Source organism: Ambystoma mexicanum, chromosome 8, assembly GCF_040938575.1.
Source record: "Ambystoma mexicanum isolate Mex_15411 chromosome 8, UKY_AmexF1_1, whole genome shotgun sequence".
Taxonomy (NCBI): domain Eukaryota; kingdom Metazoa; phylum Chordata; class Amphibia; order Caudata; family Ambystomatidae; genus Ambystoma; species Ambystoma mexicanum.
Window position 1 is genome coordinate 1,037,948,836 of NC_090929.1, and position 24,113 is coordinate 1,037,972,948.

The following is a 24,113-nucleotide window of genomic DNA, read 5'->3' on the forward strand; positions in this document are numbered from 1 at the left end:
GGCCATGTCTTATCTGGCATGGTTGATCTTCTTATGCCCATGAGTCGGCTTTACTCTCAGAGCATCAATATTTTTCACAAGGTTATTTATCATCATCTCAAATTCCATTCATATGAGGCCAACCAGGATTCAAGAGTGCCTTTGCTGTTCACAATCATATTATTGACCTCTACCATCTTTTTGGGCAACCACATGAGTCGATTCTTCATGTTATTGGGTTTTGACGTAATGGGCATGTAAGAAATGATGCGCCTGTGAGTCATTGTGGTAGACCATGAAAGAACAGCGTGATCGCTAAGGTCGTTATGAGTTATGCTTAATGGGCCACAGCTCGAGGCCAATTTGCAATTTACAATCACACAATCCAAATATGATTTGGAGTGACCATTTGTCCAGGTGCAATTAGTCTCACAAGGACAGACGTTCTCCTTGTTTAGGCAGACCAAGTCAATATCATTTATTATTTTCTGCCAATCATGATCAGTGACCCCCTTTCTGCACAGTTCTGAAGACTGCTTGGCTTCCATGTCGTTATCTGAATATAAATCGAGGTGCAAATTGTGCACATTCAGGTCGCCGGCAATTAGGAGATTGCTGATTGGATATTCTCTATACCCCCTTGATATAGTGCTAAAGATGGCAAGTAAGAGTTTACATGTAAACTTGCCATCCGGTGGATCGTTAACATTGGTCAGCAATTGTCTTTCCTTGGTCTCAGGGCAAAGCAAGGAAGCCATCATAAGGTAGTGGGTAGCTAGCTCAGAGTACATAAAATCAAGCCTGAAGTTTGTATGGCATTAATTTCTGATGTTGCTGACATCTTAGAGAGGATTTAATCAGTTTAAACTAGAAGATGAAATAAGGAGAGAGCAAGATATTCTGATGGAAGTCTAGTATAAACTATTACTATCAGCGCCGGTATACTGAGCCGTACCTCATCAGTGGTGAGATTAAAAAGGACCTTCCCAATGAACGGGGCATGTAGGGTGATCTTGTGCAAGCCCAACGTCTAGTCGTTACTCCGAATTCCAAGCGCTTTCCAGCAACTTCATTCTAGTTTCGTGGGCTTGGTGAAAACCTACTTCTCAATTTATTGGGCACCATCTTTTTACTACCCCGGCCTCAGTAATGCACATCTCATTGGAATCGGCAGAGCACTGAACTGTCTCTGTGTAGGAAACAACCTCTGGAAAAATGCTGTCTCGATGGAACCTATTCTTCCTTGTGTGGTGGGGGCACAGACCTAAGCAGATGGACCTTTATCCTTGCCTCAAGCGATGCATAAGGAAGAAGACAGAGATTTGATATGCGGGAAATGACAAAACTCATGCCAGAGTGCACTAGATGTGCTGTCACGTGCCTTTGAAACAGAGAACGTAGAGTCCGCGTTTTACTAATCCTCAGTAAAGCCCAAAAGGACACCATATTGAATGGATCTCGAGATGTTACGTTTTTGTTGAGAAGGTCTGGACCAAATAGAACTATACGCTGAGGAGCTTGAGTCCACAGGGCCATACGGCATACGTCATTCGCGACCATATTATGAACAACTGCAATAGGGAACACATCTATCCTAGTGTCTGCAACCGAATCCTTAGTTGTATTGATGTCCATAATCAGCAATGAAATCCTTCATTATTGTAAGGTCAATAATTTGATCAGCATTAACAAAGCTGAATTTAGCAGTGCTCAGAAGGGAGGGTCCCAGCGTGAAGAGCCATGTAGCAATGCAATCTCATTGTCTGCGGCTAAGTTGCAGGCATTTAAAGAGGTTTGAGTTACAGGTCCTGCCAGGCAAGGCAATGCACTACGGGTACTACAGTGCAAGTATGTCATTAATAGAGCACACTGCTTGCTCCAGAGCAAAGCAGTCTGTAGTTAGTAGTGGGCATAGAGGGAAGAGCCCTGGGCTGGCGGTGAATAATGTGCCCCACCGGCAAACCTATACTTGGCCAGTGTGGCAACATGCATGTACATTGTTTTACCAGCACGTTATTACAGCACCGGCCAACTTATATCGAGGCCCACCATTTACAGAGCGTGCTAATATTGTTGATTCGTTTAATCCAGACATTTTAATAGACCTCATACCCCATTCGTTGCAAGCGACGGTGCCATTATCCGAGACCAGCCCTGTTCACGTGTTTGCTTAAACATGGCGTCCTTGTGGAGCTCGCAATCGACCACTTGCATCCTGTAGCTGTGTGTATTTGCTTCATTGGGTTGATACTTTGAGCAGAAGTGCTGCATAGAGAGCACAGCACAGAAGATGGCAGCAGTCCTTCTTCAGGGTACCTCTGCATGGTTCCATTGGGAATGTGGGTGGAGGGGAGCTGAGCGTGGAGAGGTAGGGCGCGGAGACATAGAAAGAGGACATCTGGTGGCATAGAGGTACACATAAATATAGCGTGCATTTTGGCATTCGACCATTGGTTACCAGGTGTCATATTCAGATATGAACAGTTGTAAGCTACAGATTCGGGCGGGAGGAACGTACCTTGGAGGACATGTCTGAGTTTTAGTGGATGCATATTTTTATATTAACAGTTGTGGCATTAGGTGAGGGCAGGGAGGATATACAGTGGGGAGGGCATGCAGAGGGTTAGGGGATGCCATGCGCTGGCAGGTCGACGCTTGAGCCTGGCCTTGAATATTTCCTCAGACTTGCTGTCAACAGGTGCAGTAATCCTGTGCCAGGGCGGGCAGAAGACTCTAGGTGTTAAAGAGGGATGTGTTAGCTGTGCGGAAGGGGATTGGGCTCAGACTGTTATTGGAGAACTCTATGCTTGTTTCGTCCAACAAGCCCCTTCCTCGGGACTCTTAAAGCAAACATGTAAGGCACTGGTTCTCATGCGCTGTCTGAATTTGCGGTCTCGTTTGTCAGGCGTGTACCCCTCAATGTGGCGACCCAGGAGAGAAAGTGGATCTTTCCAGGCAGAACGGGTAGAGAGGATATTGCAACCGCAACAAGAACTGACTATGCTTACATAAACGTGGAAACAGCATTGGTGGTGAGCAAATGGGCACTCATTGGCAATTAATGGGGCACATGTTTTATTGGTTTATCACTTAACTGTCTGGATTAAACAGATAAGCAACAATATTAGCGCAATCCGAAAATGTGCTCCTGCACACTTGGAACTGTTGTGTAAGCAGTAATGGCAATAAAAGGAGCGTGTTTAGATAACTCTTATTTTTAAAAGTTTAATGCACGGGGTGCATTAAAAAGTACATTACAAACAATATGTGAGGTAAATATGGTTTATTTAAAATGGTGCATGCTTGCAGTTGCTGGCCTTCTCAGAAGGATGCCCAAATTCATTGGTTTGCATTTTATAATACCAGAGAAGCATGGTCTCTAGTGTACATTCTCCTGGTCAGAATGCGCTTCCATGAATGAATCACGGTGCATTTCTCTCTATGTAGTAGTAGGGGGTGACTGACCTCCATGGAACTTCGTAGATTTCCCGCAAGGCCTCTGCACCCTGGGCCCCTTTTGTGTGCTAACAGTTTCTCATTGGAAAAGGGTTGGGCTTGCTGAAAATGTGTACTACGGGGCCACTTGAACATTATTGCCAGGGCCTCTTTTGATTCCCTGTACAGCCCTGGTAGTAGTTGGTGGCATTAGAGGATAGAAACAGTATCCAGATTGTGGACTGAAGTCATGTCTGATGGCAAAACCGCTTGTATCAGGCTCAATAACAGTGCTGATGCTGACCTCTAGTGTTTACAAATGATACTGCATGCAGGCCGAATCTCCCCCTGGACAAATTGTGCTGAGGTGTTGAAAATCATAAAGTGAAGGCAGATGCATTCCTCATTGAATTCACGGTTAAAGCCAATTGTACCTGTACAAAACCTCCAGAGAGCTGGTGTTGCTTGGTCTTGTGTCTCCTGGGATTGTGTTTACAGATGTAGGAGATGAGAGGTGCACAGAGGAAGGGGCATCAATTAGGAGTAAAGGGGGTCCTTGGACATTAGGCAGTTCATTCTGTATGCAAGCAATGGGCTTTATAAAGGGCAAACCTAGCTGGGAAGCAACGGAGCACAACAGGGGGCTTCTGTGGTGGGATACTATAATGCAGTGATATGCACACTGTTGGCTTCTGTGGTGGGATATTATAATGCAGTGATATGCACACTGTTGGCTTCTGTGGTGGGATATTATAATGCAGTGATATGCACACTGTTGGCTTCTGTGGTGGGATACTATAATGCAGTGATATGCACACTGTTGGCTTCTGTGGTGGGATACTATAATGCAGTGATATGCACACTGTTGGCTTCTGTGGTGGGATACTATAATGCAGTGATATGCACACTGTTGGCTTCTGTGGTGGGATACTATAATGCAGTGATATGCACACTGTTGGCTTCTGTGGTGGGATACTATAATGCAGTGATATGCACACTGTTAGATGGAGAAGTGTGTGGAGCCGGTGGTGAAGGGCGAGAGAGAGGATACAGAAAGTTACAGCCAGTAGATACAGGTTTGTGAAGAAAAGGTGTACCTAGTCTTGGCCGGGGAGGTTCTGTGTGGCAGCTACGAAACGGCTGCAGGCGTGCTCTGACGTGTATCCCTGAGCTTGCCTCGCGACCGTCATCTGCGTGATTTGAACTACAGCTGGCGGTTGCGGACAAGAGCATGGAGGGTGAATGGTGGCGGATTTAAGGGCCGCCTGTGAGAGATCCCTTTGGTCAATGATTCTTCACAATGCCTTGTATTCACCATCAAATAAATCCAACAATCTGGCCTTGCAGTGCACAGTTAGGCGCCTTAGACATTCCATCCCAGGCTAAGAGATACGCTTCAAGCCCAGAAATCTGAAGGTGTGGTACAGGATTAGAAGCATGATCTCAGAGGTCTCCAGAGCGGTGATGCATGATCCCAAGTGAGGTTATGTGTTAGGTCAACAATCTTTTATACTCTGCCATTGCACCACCAAGCATATGCCCAAGGGGTGACGTACTCTGCCCCCACCAGGTGTATCCAGAACCTAGTCAGCTGGAGGGGAAGATAATTTAGCGATAACACCCGATCTGGCAGGCTGGATCAGTTGTTACCGTTATTGGAACCCTGAGTTTCCAATCCGGTAACCCGTGGTGCTGAGAGCAGTGTATTTTGTTTGAATAAACGAGATACTGCGCGGCTTCCCGTTCATTCAAACAAATTCTGTCCTAAGATGGCCACCATGGAGATGGAAGGCAGGGCTTCTTACAGAGCCCCTCTTCCATTTCTGTGGTGGTCTGGATGCTAAAGTGAGTCGAGAGATATGTCCTAAATGTTGGGGTAATTAGCTTGTGTCTCCATGGCAGATTTGGATCTTGCGGTTATGATGACAAGGCATGAAGAGCACACGATGAATGTTGTTTTTTAAAAGATGGGCTATGCCCAGTTTAAAACGAGAGGCTCTGTTACCCCTCAATACGCGTGTGCTTGCCCACTTTAGGAAGCAACGTCTGCAATAGATCTGAGATATATCCTAGGTCAGGAGTTATGTGCATGTTAAAACCTCACGATCCAAGAGATTATCACAAATGAAATCTGTTTACGTGTGTGGTGAGAACTGTGTGGGATTAAGGTAGCAAAATCTAGACTTGTAAATGGGATTTTCATAGCAGCAGTCATACGCATGCTCATCAGAAGACTACTCTAGAACTGGGGTGCACAAGGGGAGACTGGAGGGCAGGGCGTTTTAGGAGTAACATTGAAAACAAGTTTCCATGGAAACCTAGTAGTAGATGCTCTCAATCATCACTCAGCAGAGAAAGAGTGGGCAAACAAGCAAAAGAATTCAGAAGGAGGACCCACACCTGTGTGAGCAAGGGTAAAGTGCGAGTCCACGCAGGGCCTATGTGGCAAGAGTGGCCAGGGAAATGGATGCACTGAATGTGACTCACAGCCAATATTTGTCCTGAATATTGATGCTTCTTAATTCTTCCCATGACCATGATTTCAATGAGTGTTTTATGACAAGCATACCGCTTGCAAACATATGGCGTAGGAGGTCACCCGGGCCCCCTTCCCCCCTTTCCTCTCTCCTCCTCTTCCCCCCTCTGAGTAAATTGTTCTAAATACTGTACCGCTGGTTTGTTTCATGTTTGTAAATCATGCTTCATTCATTACTGTACCTGTTGATATTCTGTAAAGCGCTTTGGTGTAAAGCGCTATATAAACTCAATAAACATAAACATATGTAAACTCCTTGCCCTGACCAGTGGATGCGAAGAGATGAACGCACTCGTGCAGCATCATTTAAAGGTTATTTGCAAGCCTGGGTCCATTCAGCTGAAGGTAAATAGATGTTCCTGCTGCCCCTCATGAGATGCATACCTAGTAGGCCCACTTTGAGGTTATGTGCACCCAGGCTGCAAGTCTAGTTCCATAACTCCGGCCCCAAGCAGGCAAAGTTAGGAGAATGACTGCCCTCATATTTGTTCTTGTAAAACGTTGCTGTGGCGAAGATCAAAACTCCCCCCATTTTGCAAGAATGAGAGAAATACGTCCAATGCCAACAAGGTCACCTCGATCATAGGGCATTGATGTGATTGGTCTTCTCCACATGAGGCCAAATATCAAGTGATAAGTGAAGGCCCAGCTGATCCCTAATCATTCTCGGAAGAGGCCAATGATGCAAGCTCTCCGGATATGGTATAATAAGGGAACTCCCTCCAGAAGGCAGCAGTCGTCGGACCTCCCAAACAGGATCCACTTCACTGTTTAGCAGGGGTGGGTCAGCCTGGTCTGTGTTGTTCTCCTGGTTCTAATGCCAGGAGGGCAGGAGCTTTGTAGGTCTCCTCCAGAGTCAGTGAAAGGCACCACCTGAAGACGGGAAGCCATCAGTCCAAAAGCCATCTGAGACCATCAGGCCGAGAGAGGAAAGGGGCCAGATTTAAGACCAGAATCAGACTTGGGATTATTAGCAGAACACCTGCATCTTGCAATTGCCTCGTGAAAGCACCGAGGAGCGGAGCTAAGGGCAAATGGTAGTCACCTTAGTTGATAGTGGGACAATTTCATGACACCCATATCCAAAAGTTCCTGAATGTGACAACTGCTTGAGGGATACTGGATAGATGCATGCGGCCGAGGATGCAGGTACCCTGAATGCTACCTGGCTCCAAACCTAGATGGAAGAAAAGCACATCACCCACTGTAGCTTGGCCACTCATTGTAGGTTGGACAACGTTAGATCCCCGGGTGGGACCAGAGAGGGCGGAGTAAACCCCTGGAGGTATTTTGGTACTTACGCCTCTGATGGATGGTGGACTTTTCTTGCCTTGCACAGCCTTAAGAGAATGCAAGACAACTGTGGTGGAGGACGCCTGCCTTGTTCTGAGCAGCCCATTGGATACGAGACAGGCTTGCATTATGAAGACGAATATTGCAATTCGCGGAAACAGTATCTTATTTGCGGTTGCAGCAAACATGTCCAAGCCATTATCAGGCAGGCCCCTGACTGTCATATGGCTGCAACCATCATCTATGGACAGTGTACCCAGGTGTGCATGTCTGCTCCAATGTCATTTAGCTATCAGCTATGCCCTTTTCAGGACAAAATAATTATGTGCAGAGATGCATGTCCCACTAGCTAAGAAGTACAGCACATTATTTTTGTGAAATGGAAGCAGGTTGCCCCGGGACCTGTACCTACCTTTCCACTTTTTAAGGCAGTTTTCCGATCGATATGCATCACCTTTGCTTTTTGGAGATGGATGAAACAGGTATTGTAGAACGGCTTATCCATTAAGTCGGCGTACGTGCAACTTCACTGGGAGCTGCAAAAATGACTTGTCTGCATTCTTTGACACAACTGAAGGTGCATTTCATTGTTGTCAGATCATCTGTGATTCCTCAGGGAACAGTCAATGTAATGTTTCTAGGCTGAAAAGGAACCAGAGTCCCTCACACAGTTTTGATGGGAGAAGACTTTCACCTTGGCAAAGCTTGTCCTTTGCTTTTTCTCTGGTGCCAGTGTGCACATGTCCACTGACCAGAGAAGGTGAGGTTTCAGAAGTGGCTTCAGGTGGACTATTTATTTATTTATTTATTAATTTGTGTAGCGCACTAGCAGCCCAGAGGCATTGAGGCGCTGTTACAGGAACATTGTACGTAAGCTTGATTCAATGGTTACATAGGACAGCAATGGGTCTCTTGGTTGCAGATACATTGGTAATAAACAGAAGTAAACAGAAAGGTTTCATGGTTAGCATACATTACAATGATGTGGGACCAGGTTGGTGTGTCGGGAATGTGGAGTGTCTGGCTCAGTGCCAGGTATTGGCCCAAGAAGCATCACAGGATTCGAGCGCTGTGGTTTCCATTGGCTAATTGGAAAACTTCACAGTAGAACTGAATTTCATGAAATTAGTAAAGGTCTCTCACTGCCTGGGAGAGGAATTGAGCTTATAAGTAGGCATAAAGTTGATGATTCCTCGAAGAATGGCTCATATAGCAGACTAGGGGTTAACAAAGAAGCTGGAGCATGAAGATGGGGCTCAGGGGCACACAGTAGTAATAAGGAACCCCACCATGTAAATGATTCTAGGTCTCAAGAGCGGAATCGAATTTGCAAATGCACTGTAAGCCTTATGGGCCACCTCTAGTTGATGGCAGCAACACAGAAGGAGTCACCATGGAAGGCAACCTTTCCTTTACGGAGGAACCGTAAAGGCTTGGGCCCCGGGGTCTGTGATGCTCTCTGCTCCAACTTCATCCAAACAAAGAGGGCCAGCACCTTAGGTGGAGGAACCACAGAATCACCTGAGCTCACTACAGTCCTGATCGTTCTGGCCTGGTAGATGGATATCCGAGAAGGTTTAGACATCCCCTTTCCATAGACTTAAAGGGTAGACTGGGTCAGAGGCTGTGGTCTGTGTGGGTGGTTGAATGAGTGCGCAGCAGGGTGGGCAATGTAACTGAGTCTAGCTAGATAACTGCTGCAGAGCCGGCAGGGCTACTTGAGGCACCGGGTGGTCGTAGTCCATTGGATGGGTGTAGCAGCATGGGGAGGCAGGTCTGCTGAACGTGTAATTCATCTTATCACGTAGAGGAGTAGAGACACCACAGATGCTGGCTAGGAGTGATGCTCGTCATGAGAACCGTGATGTAAGTGGAAAGAGGGCTCACGGTCATCAACCGAGATAAAAGAAAGACTATTGAAGATTGTATGGCCTTGCAAATGATTGCTATTTATTTAAGAAAAATAGAAAATATGCTAAGGGATATTATTGCTCAAGGGAGTGTGCTCAGTATCTGAGAGAATCATTAGAACACAAGCAGGATTGAGACACTGATTTATTAAATCATATTGAGGTCAGCCATTATTTAAGCAATATGAACCGAGCGAAGGCTACAACATTTACTTGTAGCCAAAGTAGCAAGATGGGTGCATAGGATGGGTACGCATCTACATGACTGGAAAGAACTATGTGTGATCTAGAGCTAGACATCACGCTTTGTGAAATTACTTTATGCTATCTATCACATTTATAAGAATCTCCGCAGCAATTGACATCTAGTGTTGGCAATCTACATGGACATTTGGTAGTGGAAAACTCTGTCTTATAGCCTTTAAATAGCACACCACAATAATTTGTTCAGTGAAGTGTAGAGATCATAGCTATGAAATGTTGCTATTGGCTTTTTCTCAGAGCAGCCATTCCCAAGTCTGGAAGGTGTTTCACGTTGCTGGTTAACCTGCAGTTAGCAATAATGATTCCTACTAGCTGATCAAATAGCTATGGTGTTAACCGTGCTATAAAAATGATAACCCTGATACTGCTCTGCCAAAGCAGTTTTTCGGTGATGTGGGCCACACCTTTTGACATTTTTGTAACTGCAGTTTATTTACATATAGGGTTTGAGAAATCAACCATACAATTTAGTAGTTTTTCCCATTTGTGATATGTGTCAGCGTTGGCAATCATCTAACAATCCATGGAATCTACAGAGTAGTTTCCATCCATAACGTCATCATGCAAGTGCCGTGACGTCACCACGCATTTGGTGATTTTGTCATGACGCATGATGATATCATGATGTTGTAGCGCAGCGTAATAATTGGCTGCATTTCTCTTACCTGGCGGGTAAAGACTGAGTTGCATCCAGAGACATCACCCTGTGAACTTTTCACCTTGTGGGAGGTAAGGCTACAAAACTAAACCGGCCTTGATGAATACATGTAAAGATGTTTTTGGTCCTATTGATTAAGAGACAATTTCTCTCTTTTCATTCTAGTGCCTAGATCTAAAAAAACCTGTAGTGCGATTCTCCATTCCTGTTGTATAGTTATAGTGATCCATTTAACACACTGGAGGTGTGTCGAATATATATATATTCTTTGAATATTGAACTAAATCTCGCCTCTCTTGAGGAACGGGCACATTGGTTTTTATATACTTTTCAGATTCCTTACATTTTGGCTGTCTTTTTAGTTATCCTCTTGTCTCCAGCGTGTGTGATTTATCTACATATGCCAGGTAGGTCATTAACTCTAGAGACCACCTTTTGTGGAAATATGACCCTTTCCTGGGATTTTTAATTTTTGATTGAGTATACATTTATGTTTAGATATTTAACCAATGGGACTACAATAACCTCAATAAGAACAGCACAGACTCCAGAAGACTGCCAGACAATAACTATTCCTGGGGACCTTGCTTGAAATTAGTGGTGAGCTGCATCTTTTCTTGTGCAATCTACATCAGCCTTCGCTTTTCTCCTTCTACTAAACTTAAACACATTTACTTTATTAATACAGGGTCCAATGAAATGTCTGGTCCTGAGGAAGGCAGTATATGTGTAGTGTGCTGAAACATATGATTACGTCGACCCTGTCCAAAATTCCTTTAGAACTATTCATAAAGAAGTCATGAGGTAAACAAGCTCCGTTCTTTGAATGTCTGTATTCAGAATTTCTTTGAGAACTATATACCAGCTAATCATGTGCTACAATAGTGCTGCACTTTGAATGGCTATAGTTTAATGCAATATGGACTCTACTGTACCACGCTAAATACATGTCTTTTTTTCGATTGAGACCACTCTAATTCATTCTTTGTCTTGTCAACTTTATTGTAATCTAATGTATGTTATGGCACTTGTTCTTGCGTTTGCACCTATTTCATTTGAAAAATGTGTTACTTTGTTATCAATGTAGAGTTTGATGCAGAAGTAATTGCATTCCAATCAACTGTATTCATTCCTGTGTTCATAGATAATCCTTAGTGAAATAGGAAATTAGTGGATAGTAAAAAAATTCTCATTTTTCTGTTGGGTTGTAAAATATTTTTTACAAATTTGACTTGCTGGAATATTACAACTGGAAAATGTTCTTGTTTTTAAGATAAGTTTCCCCAGTTCTGAATCGGGAAACCCTCCCTTCCATATATCATTATTTTTGTAATGCTTATGAAAGCAGTGTTATACACATGATCCCTCAGGCTATTCAGAAAAACATGATTTTCTTTTAAACAAAATTAAGAAAAATCCTATCTTATAAAAATGAGAACTCACCCCATTCCTTTAGAAGTTGTATCTACAAGTAAGACTGTATGTGGGGCTTGTCTAGGACAATAGCAGTGCTCGGGTCTACACTATTTTATAGACAGTAAAATTAACAGGTACCTGCAGATTCTGGCTTATCCAGGCTGTGCCCATGGCCAATATTAATTGCAAATTAACAAGTATTATATGCCAGAAAAATTGTGCTTATCCACAAAGAATTTCTTAGGATTCTATTAATCACTTAGAACAAGTACACAAGCTCTTGTGCACATTCAATCACACATTTCAAATACAAGCAATATTTGTCTAAATTTAACAGTCATATAGAACACTGAATTGCATTTATTTTCCAACGCAAATACAAATTTGCCCCCACTGACATGTGTTTCGTCCTGACCGGTCTTCGTCAAGGCAAACCACGGGCTTCAAACTTCCTTTCAATGATCTAACATTTTTTCAGTATTCATCAATATCAAAAACAAACCAAGATAAATTCCATTGTAACGCGTGTACAAAAAATATATCAAAATGTGGTGCGATTGAACGTACACAAGAGCTTGTGGACTTGTCCTAACTGTTTAATGAACTCACATGAAATTCATTGTGGATAAGCACAATTTGTCTTGCATGTAATACTTGTTAATTTTTGTATCTACATGTAAGGTTGCCTTCTTCACATTGCATACATCATTACAAAGGGGAATATCGCTTTAGGTATTTTCCTGGGTTTTTATCCCACTGTTCAGGAAAGAATGTTGGGGAGCCATCTTTATAGTTATTATAATCCTCCATTAAGCAGTTAATGCGACTATGAGCAGCCCCCTAAAGGAGATCGTTGCAACTTGCAATGTAACAAAGATCTTTAGGCAGACCCACACATATGGAAACAACACATGTTTCTTTGGTGAATATTTTGTAACCAAGAAAACATTCTCACTAGTCACAAGCCAAAATGGTTGGTTTTGTCAAAGCTTGTTCTCCCAATAAATAGCACACATGCGGGAAGCTGCATCCTGCCACCTACATCACTGTACGGTAATGACAGTGCACACCCCTCAGTGCTCTAAACATTTTCACATTTAACCAATCACACTCCCGTTTTTCCGACTCCTGTCTCCTTTGCCTAAAGCAGCCACAAAAAGAAGGGTACACATGCAACCCCTTTCCTCCTAACCTTTGCACCATTCATGTTTCTCTGTGTCCTAGTACACAGTAAAGAGTGGTGAGATGACACCAGGTCACCATTATACTTTTTGCCAGTCCCAGGCATTCATTTAGCAAATCAACACAGTGACGGAATTGTCGCCTTGGTTGGCTTCAGTTAGACTAAAGTATCTAAAAAGAACAGTTTAAAAAATAAAACGCTGTTTAAAATAAGTGGAAATAAGCCCATTCACCTGCTACAAGAACATAACATTGACGGTAATTAGCCATGTGCATCGCCTCTTTCTTTAACCCTTTCCTACACATTCCACCTTCCAAACCTTCCCCCAAACTCTGTCTCCCCCATGTAGTCTCTGTCCCATTTGTTCAATAACAGCAACAAAAACAAAAGACAAACAATTTTGCTTCCCCACAAAAACAACAAAAGGGATTTCTTTTGTGAAAGCAAATAACCCTGTCCATGGTCTCAGAGTCAATACGAAGCACACCAACGAAATCAATTGCAGGACTGCTATTCATGCAGGGCACTGAGTGTCATGGGTTTTCTATGGGGCTTAACGGCAAAATACATGCAGCCCCTTGATTTAAATATGCACTGACATCTACGGAAGTGATGTCACAGAAATGACATCACAGGGAGTGCATCACACTGTTTCATAACCAAGGGCATGATGGGAAGTGACATTACGAGAGATTGACAAAAGAAAGCCATTAGAAAAAGAAGTCTGTGGTGTGTAATAAATGAAGGCTCGGCATTATTGTGATACCGTACAGTACACCGCGAGTGAGACTTTCATTAACAGTGTGCACTTCAACCGAATCATCTCTAGAGAAATCCACGTGTTAGCAGATAAGACACAGAGAGATGACATCATCCACCCCAGGATGGCACCCTTTGGGTAAGTGGTCGTATATCTTCCTATCTCTAGTTCGTAGAAATATTTGGTTATTTTTGTGAGCTAAAATGGAATTGAAAATTACAAAATCATGTAATAGCCTGACCAGGCAAGATATCAATTGTTTTCGAAACATGTTGAGAAAAAAAGGAGCTTGTTCTAGCTTTTTCGCCTATCCTTAATAGAAGTATACAAGTGCCAGCGTGCAACGTAATGTGAGCCTAAACAATTTTCCTCTAGGTTTTGCAACTGTACTTTCAAGACTTAATGAGGTATTGCCCGAAAATAGTGCCAAAAAAGCACAATGTGCATTCACTGCGCATTCGGCTTGCACAAAAGAAATCCGATCCCATAATGCTCAACATGGCGAGTGGGGATTGCGGGGGTGTCCTCCGCTCTCCATGTTCGGCATTATGGGCTTCAGAGGATGCGGGGGTGTCCCCTACTTCCATGCCAGGGGGGACAATAAAGAAAAAATAAATAAGTAACGTGGGTCGTAATTGCCGCCGCAGGGATACAGAAGAGTTCTGTGTGTGCTGCCGAAAAGGTAAGTGAAGGGGAAAGGTAGGGTATGAGGTATGTCGGTGACCGCGATCTTGCGATTTGATATTTTCAAATTTGCAATTTCCCGCTTCGTCGTAATCACGTAGATCGCTTAATGACACAAAGTGAAAGAAATTGTGTTACAAAGTCCCCCTGATGTCATTGTTTCACACAGCATGCAGCTTGTTATACAACATTCTCATTGTTAATCACTGAACATTCGCACTGCTTCTTCTAATCACTCTCATTTACTGATTACCCAGCACCACCCACTGCTGCGTCTGAGGTCCTAAGCACTGGCATTGTTACATTCTCCACCCATAGCAAAGAGACCAACTAAGACTATATTTGGCGGACTCCGCTGTGAACTGCTGTGCCACTGGGTTTCTCTCTTTGTGCTTGAAATTCAACATGAAAACATGAAAACAGAAGCAAAGCTCTTCCAGCGTTAGCTTGGAAGTTAGTGCCCAAGTCCTGGAAAAGCAGGGACAAGCTGACCATAGACCCTCAAAGCAAATTCAACTAAGATCTACATACTAATTTAAGAAGGGTGTGGCAGGCCCTCTGCTGCGAACCCTAAGCTATCCAGAGTAATTCAGATGTGGACCCCTTGCCCACTGATGAGGCCCAACAAGGCTGAACCACGTGTCTGGGGTTGCTGTTGGTCCTTCTGATCAGAGGAGAATTGCCAGGCATTTTGATGCTGGACTGCCCAAGTGGTTGGCACCAGACTGAGATGTAAATGGGAATTCTCCTCTGTGAGGGTTCAGTGAGCTACAACATGGCTGTGGATCCCTTACCATAGAGCAGGTTATTGGGCTGTGTTTATTCTCGGTAGAGGGGCTCCCAGACCTCTTTCCAAATAAGATCTACATACCAGTTTGAGATATACTCACACCAGCACACCCCAGAATACGTCATACTATACATCAGTGCTCAGCTACAATGTTTAACCCTCAAAATAACAAACAACTGCTCACAAAAGGGTGTGACAGTGCAAATGTCACCTTCGCGGACCTCCACTAAAAACCCAGAGCTGCATGGAAGCACATTCAACACATCTAGGCGTAGAAGCAAGCCATGCCGAAAATGCCAGCAACCTAACATGGAATAATCCCAGGCCAGAGGAACATCCATGAAGCATGCAAAGAAGGAAATAAGGAAATCCACGGCAGTCCTTTGCTCACATGTACTGGTTCAGCTGTCCAACTTGTGAGTCCATTGTGCTCTCAATCGGAGTAAGTAAATAAAAGGCAGCAAAGTTTGACCGGGCTGTATGGAAATCAGGGACTGTGGCTCCATTCTCTGGACCCAGAGTGATGAAGTCTCCCAGGAAAGTCATGCTTTTGGGTGCAGAGTGCAGGTGAACTGACCAGTGAGCACGCACTCAAATCAGGGGTGCAACTCGACCAAAACGTCATGTGCGAGGGTTGTTACTGCTTCAAAGGCCCTGGGAGAGGCCACCTTCCAAGACCTTTTGTCTGCGGGGCAACCTTACATGTGTTGTAACCCCTCTCCCTTCTCCACCAAGTAATGTTTGTGGGAACTAGTGTCAAATCCCATGTAAACCTGAGTGGCAGTACGGTTGGGTTGTCTTTGAGATGTCAGTGTGCGGTCAGAAAGGAGTTTCCGGGCCAATGACTACAACTTGTGGTCCCTGAATGTGTTCTAAATCATAGTGCCACCTGAGATAGCACAGTGTAGCCGAACATCACGTAATATAGCATAACAAAGCATAACATCTGTAGAAAGAATGTTTTTCAAGGATACAAACAAATAATAGTAACCAACTGTGAAGCTTCCAAAATGTAAAAGGTCCCCATTTTTTTTATTGTTTTGTCTGCTGGCTTGGTCTCATCACAGTGAGCATCTTGAATCAATCCTACTTCCTACCCCAAATGACAGCAGACCACAAGACACTACTCCAGCTCTGAAACAACAACGTTAACACAACAGAAAGGAACGGTTGCCACCCGAAGGCCCGTGTCTACACTAAATGTTCCTAAACCATCGAAGCCCTGTTCCCCGCTCATTCAACTCAGATGCAGACGCTGAGGGGCTACCTTTGGAGCCACACTTGAGCGCGCTGCACACCACCGCATACACACCGTCCAACTGACCATCATGCCTTGGGACCAGAAACCAGGCACCACATGATGGCTCCCTAAGACCTGCAATCTGGCCCATATATCGCTGAGTACTCGACCCTGTACACTGTTCCTTCAATTATTGACAAGGCACCATCTGTCTTGAGCAGCCTTGAAACAGATCTATAGGAGTCTATTTTCTCTACAAGAAAATCTTTCTTGGGCCAAGTTGAACACCTTCTCTTCAGTCCTGATAAAAACCATCCCCCATTTGGGGAAAGGTTTAAACTAGCACAGGGTTCACAGCTCTAAGGACCCTGATAGAGCTCAGTGTTTGACGGGCTACTGTGTATTCTGCTGGAAGCCCACCAAAAAATGGTTAATTTCAAAACCTTACACATCGTCCAATTCTTATGCCATGGAAGGAACCCTCTCTCCTTCAAAAGTAAGTTTCAACACTGCACACCTTCCAGAACACTTTGGTCCAGCAATGCTGCTCTTGTACTCGTCTGTAACTTCAATAAGAAACAACAAGGAGGATTGTCTTTTTCAGTTCTGGCCACAAAACTCTGGAACACACTACCCAAACCTTTACATCTGGAAGTGAACCAACTGACATTCAGGAAACAGCTCAACACTCGTCCCTTCAACCAAACACTTTGAAAGAAATGAAAGGTAATAGCAACCGACAAAAAATTGTGCTCCAGAAACTTGGGCTACCTTCCAACAAGGAGTTCCGAACGTTTTTGCGCTGCCATCCGTGGGAAATTAATTTGATTTATGGATCCCCTGCTGCGTGACACTACACCGCAGCTGATTCTCTCCGAGAAATCTCCAACCAAGAGCCAGGAAGCAACACTAGCCTAACCTAAGCCCATCATCCATCAACCTCTACCATCCCTCAACTAACTCCTCACTTCTAAAATCTTGTAAACTTCTGCTTCCCTCACCCCTTGAGACGACCAACCAGGTCTCATTTATGTAACAGACTCACACTGTACCCATCTTCTTTCAACAGCCATTTTTTTCCATTTTGCGCTTCACAACCTGGGGTCAGCCATTATAACCTTAACCTCTCCATACAAACCACAGAGAACAATGAGAGTTTCAAATCGGCACACAGGTATCTGGTACTTTCGACACACATCCGTTAACAGCACGGGTTTCTGCATCTGCCTACCTGCTATCCCACTAAAACACACTGGCCTTGTATCTTACAGAGCCATGCGCCGCAAGGTCAACATTGTTGGCAGAAGTGTACAATATAAGAACACTTCACATCACATTACGGTTTTAAGTGAAGATATCCCCTAGAAAAAAGTAATCAGTTATGCGATTCTTTTCCATCGACCCCTAAAAGCCTTCCCCCACATATTCAAGGATGGTATTAGTTACTATTCTAACTCCAGTCGTAGAACATTTGAGGAAAGCACTTCATTTTCACGGGAGCGCAAATTTGGGCAAATGTCACCCCCCAGCCGCCAAGCTTTTCCCAGGCAACTTTATCACTGGATACCCACATTTACATCGATCCAACATGATGCAATGTCAATCCCAGTAGCACATTTTGTCGATAACAAAAATGCTTCCGCCCTCACAAGAAAATGCAAATACCCCAGATCTGTGAAACAAGCGTGTTTTCTTTTTTCTTGGTTGCACTCTAAGCCCACAGAGGAAATACTTTCCTGGCAGATGTTTCTTGCCCTCAACATCTAGAATATGAAACACCTGTGGAAAAGAGCAGGGGTATTCAAATGGGAAATATGCCCGAAAAGCCACAGCAGGTGTTCAGAGAAGGATTGCAGGCACTTCAAAATGTTGGTATTTATCGTCTTGAATTAGAATCTCAAACCGACACAATGGGCCTCATTACACGGTAGGCGGTAAATCATGGTGCTATTAGCACCATGGTTGCCGCCGGTACCATATCGGTACCACCATGGAGAAAAGGGGAATTACCACCCTATTCGAAGGTTGGCGGGGCGATAATTCCCCCTTCCTCCATGGCCCTTCCCCATTCCCATTTTTGCCCCATAAGGCTCAATGGGAATGGGGAAGGGGCTAATTACGGTATCGCAAATTGCAGTACCGTAATTAGCAACAAGGTCCCTTTGCGGGTCCCAACTTTAACGGCTGGTCTACACCAGCCGTTAAGGTCGGGTCCCGCAAAAGGGACCTCGTAGTATGGCGGTAAGGGTTTACCGTACCGGTGCCCTTACCGGTACCGGTAAACCCTTACCGCCTACCGCGTAATGAGGCCCAGTAAGAGTCACCTGTTTGTGAATGATGGTTCATACTAGCAACATTTAGCAACACAGACATCCACGTTTCCTCTGGGGGGGGGGAAAGGGGAGGGCGGCAGTGGCTGAATACATCTACACCAAAGATGACATCCTCAATATGTGTACATTTCTCCAATATTCAATCCCTTCAAAAACATGCTCTTCTAGAAGTTTCTATAGCCAAAAGCCTGTTGGCAAATTTATGATGGCTTTGCACGCCTCTACCACAAAGAGGCAGTCTGCCCACAAGGGTCCTTTCTTTGAGCCTATGTATGCTGGAGTGATTAGCCCTGCTGTGTTGCAGAACTGGTGTATGAGCTGTTACCCTAAACTTTGCTGTACTTATGAAACAATTCTGGCCCTAAACTTGGAAAATAAAATTAAGCACCACTAGTAAAGCAATGCACCAGACTTGAGTTTCTTACAACATGGCAGGCCCAAAATGACCACAGGAATACCAGCTGTAGCCATCCTACAGAATAGAGCAGTGATGGGCAACCTGCAGCCCTCCAGATGTTGTTGCCTACACCTCCCAGCAGCCATAGCCAGAATTGTCAATGTTGAGGGATCATGGGAATCACAGACCAAAACCTCTGGAGGGCCGCGTGTGGTCCACCATAGCAAGAGAGCATGGTGCGCACGCGCGGTAGGAGCGTCAATATGTTCCAGCAATGCAGATACGCGGATTGCGTGCATGTAACACATGTAAAGTAATAAAGAGCCATTGTTTAAAATGACTTGGCATTTTCGTAGGCATTCAAAAGTACACACCAGACATCACTGTACTGCACTAACCCAGGTCCCGCATGCTGTAGCACAGACCCACAATCTAAGAAGCAACAGGAAGCGAAAACAAAAGCTCTATTGATATAAGTATAAAAAGCCACTGTGTATATGAAATTGATCAAATGTGTCATTTGTTTTTTTTTAAATTTCAGAACTGAACAAAAAGCTTCAGCCCAGTACAAAAAGAATAAAAATAAATATATCGAACTACAATGTTACGACACAAGACGGTGATGACCTCACAGACGCCACAGACATGGAACAGCATGTGTTGGTGTTGAAACTTACAGGCACGTACACTGGTGGAGCAATCATTATTAACAGAGACAGAAGAAAGTGGGAAGGCTCGTTCGAGGGTGTCCATGTTACTATGAACACTGCCTGACATGCACGAGCAGTCGCGATCAGAGCGTCCGCAATCAAAGCAACATGCCAGCCTCATTCTCTTGTAGACGGACATCTTGGCTAAAACCATGTGTTGGATGGGAGGAGAGGAAAAGCAGCAGGTTAATGGCAAGGTTTCAATCATCACAAGGCAGCAGGAAGGTATACCGTTCTATTTACGTTCTACTAGCATTTTGCGCATGTCAACGTTCTTAACCCAAGGAAAGGGGAGGGGGAAGGGCGTAAAAAAAACATGACAAAAGAAAGAATGGAACCAGCGCAATGGGATCAATGATAACCATTTGAAAGTGTGTCCATTGAGAAGAGTGACTAGTAGAGGTGTGTGGCACAGCCTTTATCCCTTTCAGACCCACCACCCTCCCCCTGGCTCCCGGGAGAATCTGAGGTCAAGATCCAATTTGTGTTGTATTGACAGGGTCAGTGTAGGGTTTATGGATAATGGTGTTTTTCATTGCTGGGCATATCTCATGGCACCATTCCCGGCTGCACCAGCACTGAGCCCTTTGGAGCGTGTACTACCCTAACACACATGTGCCGTGGGTGCCTTCTGTAGGCTAACACATGGCTCAGACATAATAGTGTCTATGTATGTTCGGGGCATTCCACTTGCAAGGCTGTGGCTCTCTAATGGCAGCCACCACCCTTTTAAGCTTTCTAATCAGATCATATGCTTAAATCTGCTTTGAACTGTGCAGTTGCTAAGAAGGAGAAATTAGAAATAACTATCCTGTTCCTTATTGATTCTCCAAGGATTCTTTGCCACAGACCACAATTACTGCCATATTTGGTGCTCTGGACACCATTTGAGGATGATCAACAAATATCAGGAATCTTCTGCATCAGAATTCATATTTCACAGGCCTGTTTTCAGCTATTGCTAAGGGATATTTTAGGGTTCTTAGCTACAGAGTGTTTTTAAGCATTCAAGCAAACACTTAATCCTATAACTACAGATTGGTTTTGATGGGACTTAGGCAGGATCAAACTCAGAAACTAAGTGAGGAATCTGGTCGAGCGGCTTATACAGCGCAGAGATGTTTATTGACCGGAATAGGGTGAATTTGAATCGCCCGTGGGAGAGTCGATAATCTGCAACGGAAGGATTTTGGGGGATAACCATAGAAAGGTGAATGATAATGGATCTTGTGTGGCGGTATACGGATGTGGTGCAGTCTATCCAACCGATTTCTGAGGATGTTTACCTCGGGAACATTTTTTATGTAAGGGGAACAATTTCTACTCCGAGCCCTCCAGTATTTTCTCATAGAAAGATAATCAAGAATTAGATAGTCATGACATTGTTGAAAAAAAACAACAAAAAAGAAAAAAACAGATGATTTATCTGATGTTAGATAATTTAACATGGAAAAGTTACTGTTGAGGAATTTTCTAGAGCTAGGTGAGAGGACTGGAAAGTTAGTACACAGCTTCAAATTTAATTTATGTCAAAAAGAGACTCAGCCCAAGTGCATGTCCATACCTTCATGTGCACCTCCGTTCCACTGGTATTTCCTTTCCATTATAAGGTATAACCACCCGGAGCTGAATTTGACGAAATCTGTTGAGGGTTGTGTGGAAGTCACAATACTAAGTCATATCCACGCACTCCACCAGCTGCTTCATATTTCAAACAAGTGGGAGTCAATTACAAATTCTGAAAGCCTATGTGGTAAAGAGAGCGGATCATCAAGGCTAAATGCAAACCAGTTTGAAGAACAGCATAGTCAACCAGCATCTATTCCAGAAATGATGTTCACCGATTAATGAAAAAAGGACTGTCAGTGGAGTAGTCCAAGTGTCTTCCTTATAGATTACATTGATTGGGAGATGGTTTGAGACGGACCCTAAATGTGCTTTTATCAAAATATCATAAGCACATTGAGGAATTTTGACGGGGATGAAAGGCCCTAAAAGGAATAGATCGAAGCGGTAATATAGAGAGTGAAGGAATATTTAAAAGTTTGTTTGCCAAGATCCTCCCCAGCACAGGCCTCCTTTTTCTATTAATGTAGAAACTCAGAGTGGTTCTACATCCACGTTATGAAGAGTTTCCTCAGCTGGACCAGAGTGAAATACTAAACAGAGAATTGTGTAAATGAACGCACTCAGAATGTGTTGGTCCTCTACCAAGCTCCAGTGTGAAAACGGTGTCAGCAACAGAACATTGTTGGCCTAAGTTATCCAACTGAGACAAACGGTAATGCGGCACATGTGTTGCGCTATTATGTACAGAATACAATTGGGGACAAACAGCAATGAAGTGAAATTAAACAACACAGATCCCAGAATAGAACAGATGATGCCATAAACAAAGCCTTTGGAAGTACTCCTTTGGATGTGTTTCAGAAGTGGATCATGTGCAACACTCACAAACTCATCTAACGGAGGAAAAGTCTGATAGGAATCTCATTTTTAAGATGAATCAAGAATATTAAATTACAAGGAAAATGGGCCCAGGGAGAGATGTGAACTGCCTCTCCACCAATCATTGGATCCCACAGAGGATGAAGTGGCCAGAACGAAATGCAATAGGAGAAAGAAGTTAACAAAGCTGCCCTTTACATCGTTTACATCTTTGATGAGCTGGTTCTGTAAGGTTGAACTGCTCTTTCCTGTTTCTGACGAGTAACAAGAAAAAGATATGCCATGACAACAAGGCAATTGAGAGGTTGGACCTCCACTTTAAGGCCAAATAAGTAAACAGAAACATTTACCTCCAAATGGAGCCTTTTGGATCCTTTACTGCCTTTGGATCTGATATTGGATATTAGAAGTTTCAAAGTGTATGCATTTAGTTCTTCAGGAATCCAGATTTGCCGTTCAGGATCGTAAGATTAGGGGATCATTTATTGGATACAAAACGTTTCAAATCGTGCATTTAGTTCTTCGGAAATCAAGCTTTCCAGTGCATCATTGGCGACAGGGGAGAGCACATAGTGGATATTAGAAGTTTCAAATTGTATACAATGGCTCTTCAGGAAGCAAGCTTTCCGGGTCTGCATTGGAAGGCAGATTCGGAGCACACAATGGATATTAGAACTTTTAAATTGCATACAGCTAATTTTTCAGAAATCAAGTTTTCTAGTTCAGCATTTGAAGACAGGTGGGAAGCAGATACTCGATATTGGAAGTTTCAAACAGTGTAGAACTAGTATTTCAGGAAGCAAGTGTTCTAGTCCATCATTGGAAGATGGTGGGAAGCACAGATTGAACACTAGAGGTTTCAAATTCTACATATCTAATACTTTAAGAATCAAGTTTCCTGTTCCGATATAAAAGGCAAATGGGAAGCTCATACTGTATATTAGATGTTTCAAATTGTATATAACTAGTTCTTCCGGAAATAAAGCTTTCCAATTCAGCATTGGAAGAGAGGTGGGAAGCAGATACCGAATACTATAAATGTCAACCTTTATAGAAACAGTACTTCCAGAATCAAGTTTTCCACTTCATCATTGGAAGACAGTGGGAAGCACATATTGGACACAATAAGATTTACATTTTCCACAACTAATTCTTTGGGAATTAAGCTGTCCAATTCAGCACCGGGAGACAGGTCAGGAAGCACACACTAGATAGAAGAGGTTTCACATTTTACAACTGGTTGTTCAATATACCTGAATATTAGAAGTTTTAAACTGTATAAAACGAGTATATTAGGAATCACGCTTTTCAGATTCAGCATTGGAAGACAGGTTGGAAGCAAATACCTGAATATTAGACGTTTCAAATGGTATAAAACGAGTATGTTAGGAATCAAGCTTTCCAGATTCAGCATTGGAAGACAGGTTGGAAGCAAATACCTGAATATTAAAAGTTTCAAAGTGTATAAAACGAGTGTATTAGGAATCAAGCTTTCCAGTTTCAGCATTGGAAGACAGGTTGGAAGCATATACCTGAATATCAGAAGTTTCAAAGTGTATAAAACGAGTATATTAGGAATCAAGCTTTTCAGATTCAGCATTGGAAGACAGGTTGGAAGCAAATACCTGAATATTAAAAGTTTCAAACTATATAAACCGAGTGTATTAGGAATCAAGCTTTCCAGTTTCAGCATTGGAAGACAGGTTGGAAGCATATACCTGAATATTAGACGTTTCAAATTGTATAAAACGAGTATATTAGGAATCAAGCTTTCCAGATTCAGCATTAGAAGACAGGGTGGAAACATATACCTGAATATTAGACGTTTCAAACTGTTTAAAACTGGTATATTAGGAATCAAGCTTTCCAGTTCAACATTGGAAGACAGGAGTGAAGCACACCTAGCCCTTTAGGCAGGCATCTGAGGAAGACTGTTTATTCAGTCTCTGTCCATCATCAGTAGATCCAAGGATCAGAACTGACAGGTGATGGATGGAGGTTATGAGAATACAGGATCAGTCTGTGCTATGAATAGATATCTGGTTCACTTTGGTGAATATTGTTTAGTGCAGAAAAA

The 24,113-nt window shown here is 43.5% G+C and overlaps 1 protein-coding gene across 13 annotated transcripts in view; it reads right to left on the reverse strand.

The window, feature by feature from the left end:
• Positions 1–24,113, reverse strand: part of KCNMA1 (potassium calcium-activated channel subfamily M alpha 1) — a 1,925,602-nt gene that overhangs the window by 458,034 nt on the left and 1,443,455 nt on the right. For 8 of the 13 annotated variants that reach the window (XM_069610985.1, XM_069610986.1, XM_069610984.1 and 5 more), the window contains one exon: positions 19,556–19,732. The exons of the other annotated variants lie outside the window; for them this stretch is intronic. In XM_069610985.1, coding sequence (XP_069467086.1) covers positions 19,556–19,732 — 177 coding nt within the window. The remainder of the gene's footprint in view (positions 1–19,555; positions 19,733–24,113) is intronic. 13 annotated transcript variants of the gene reach the window in all.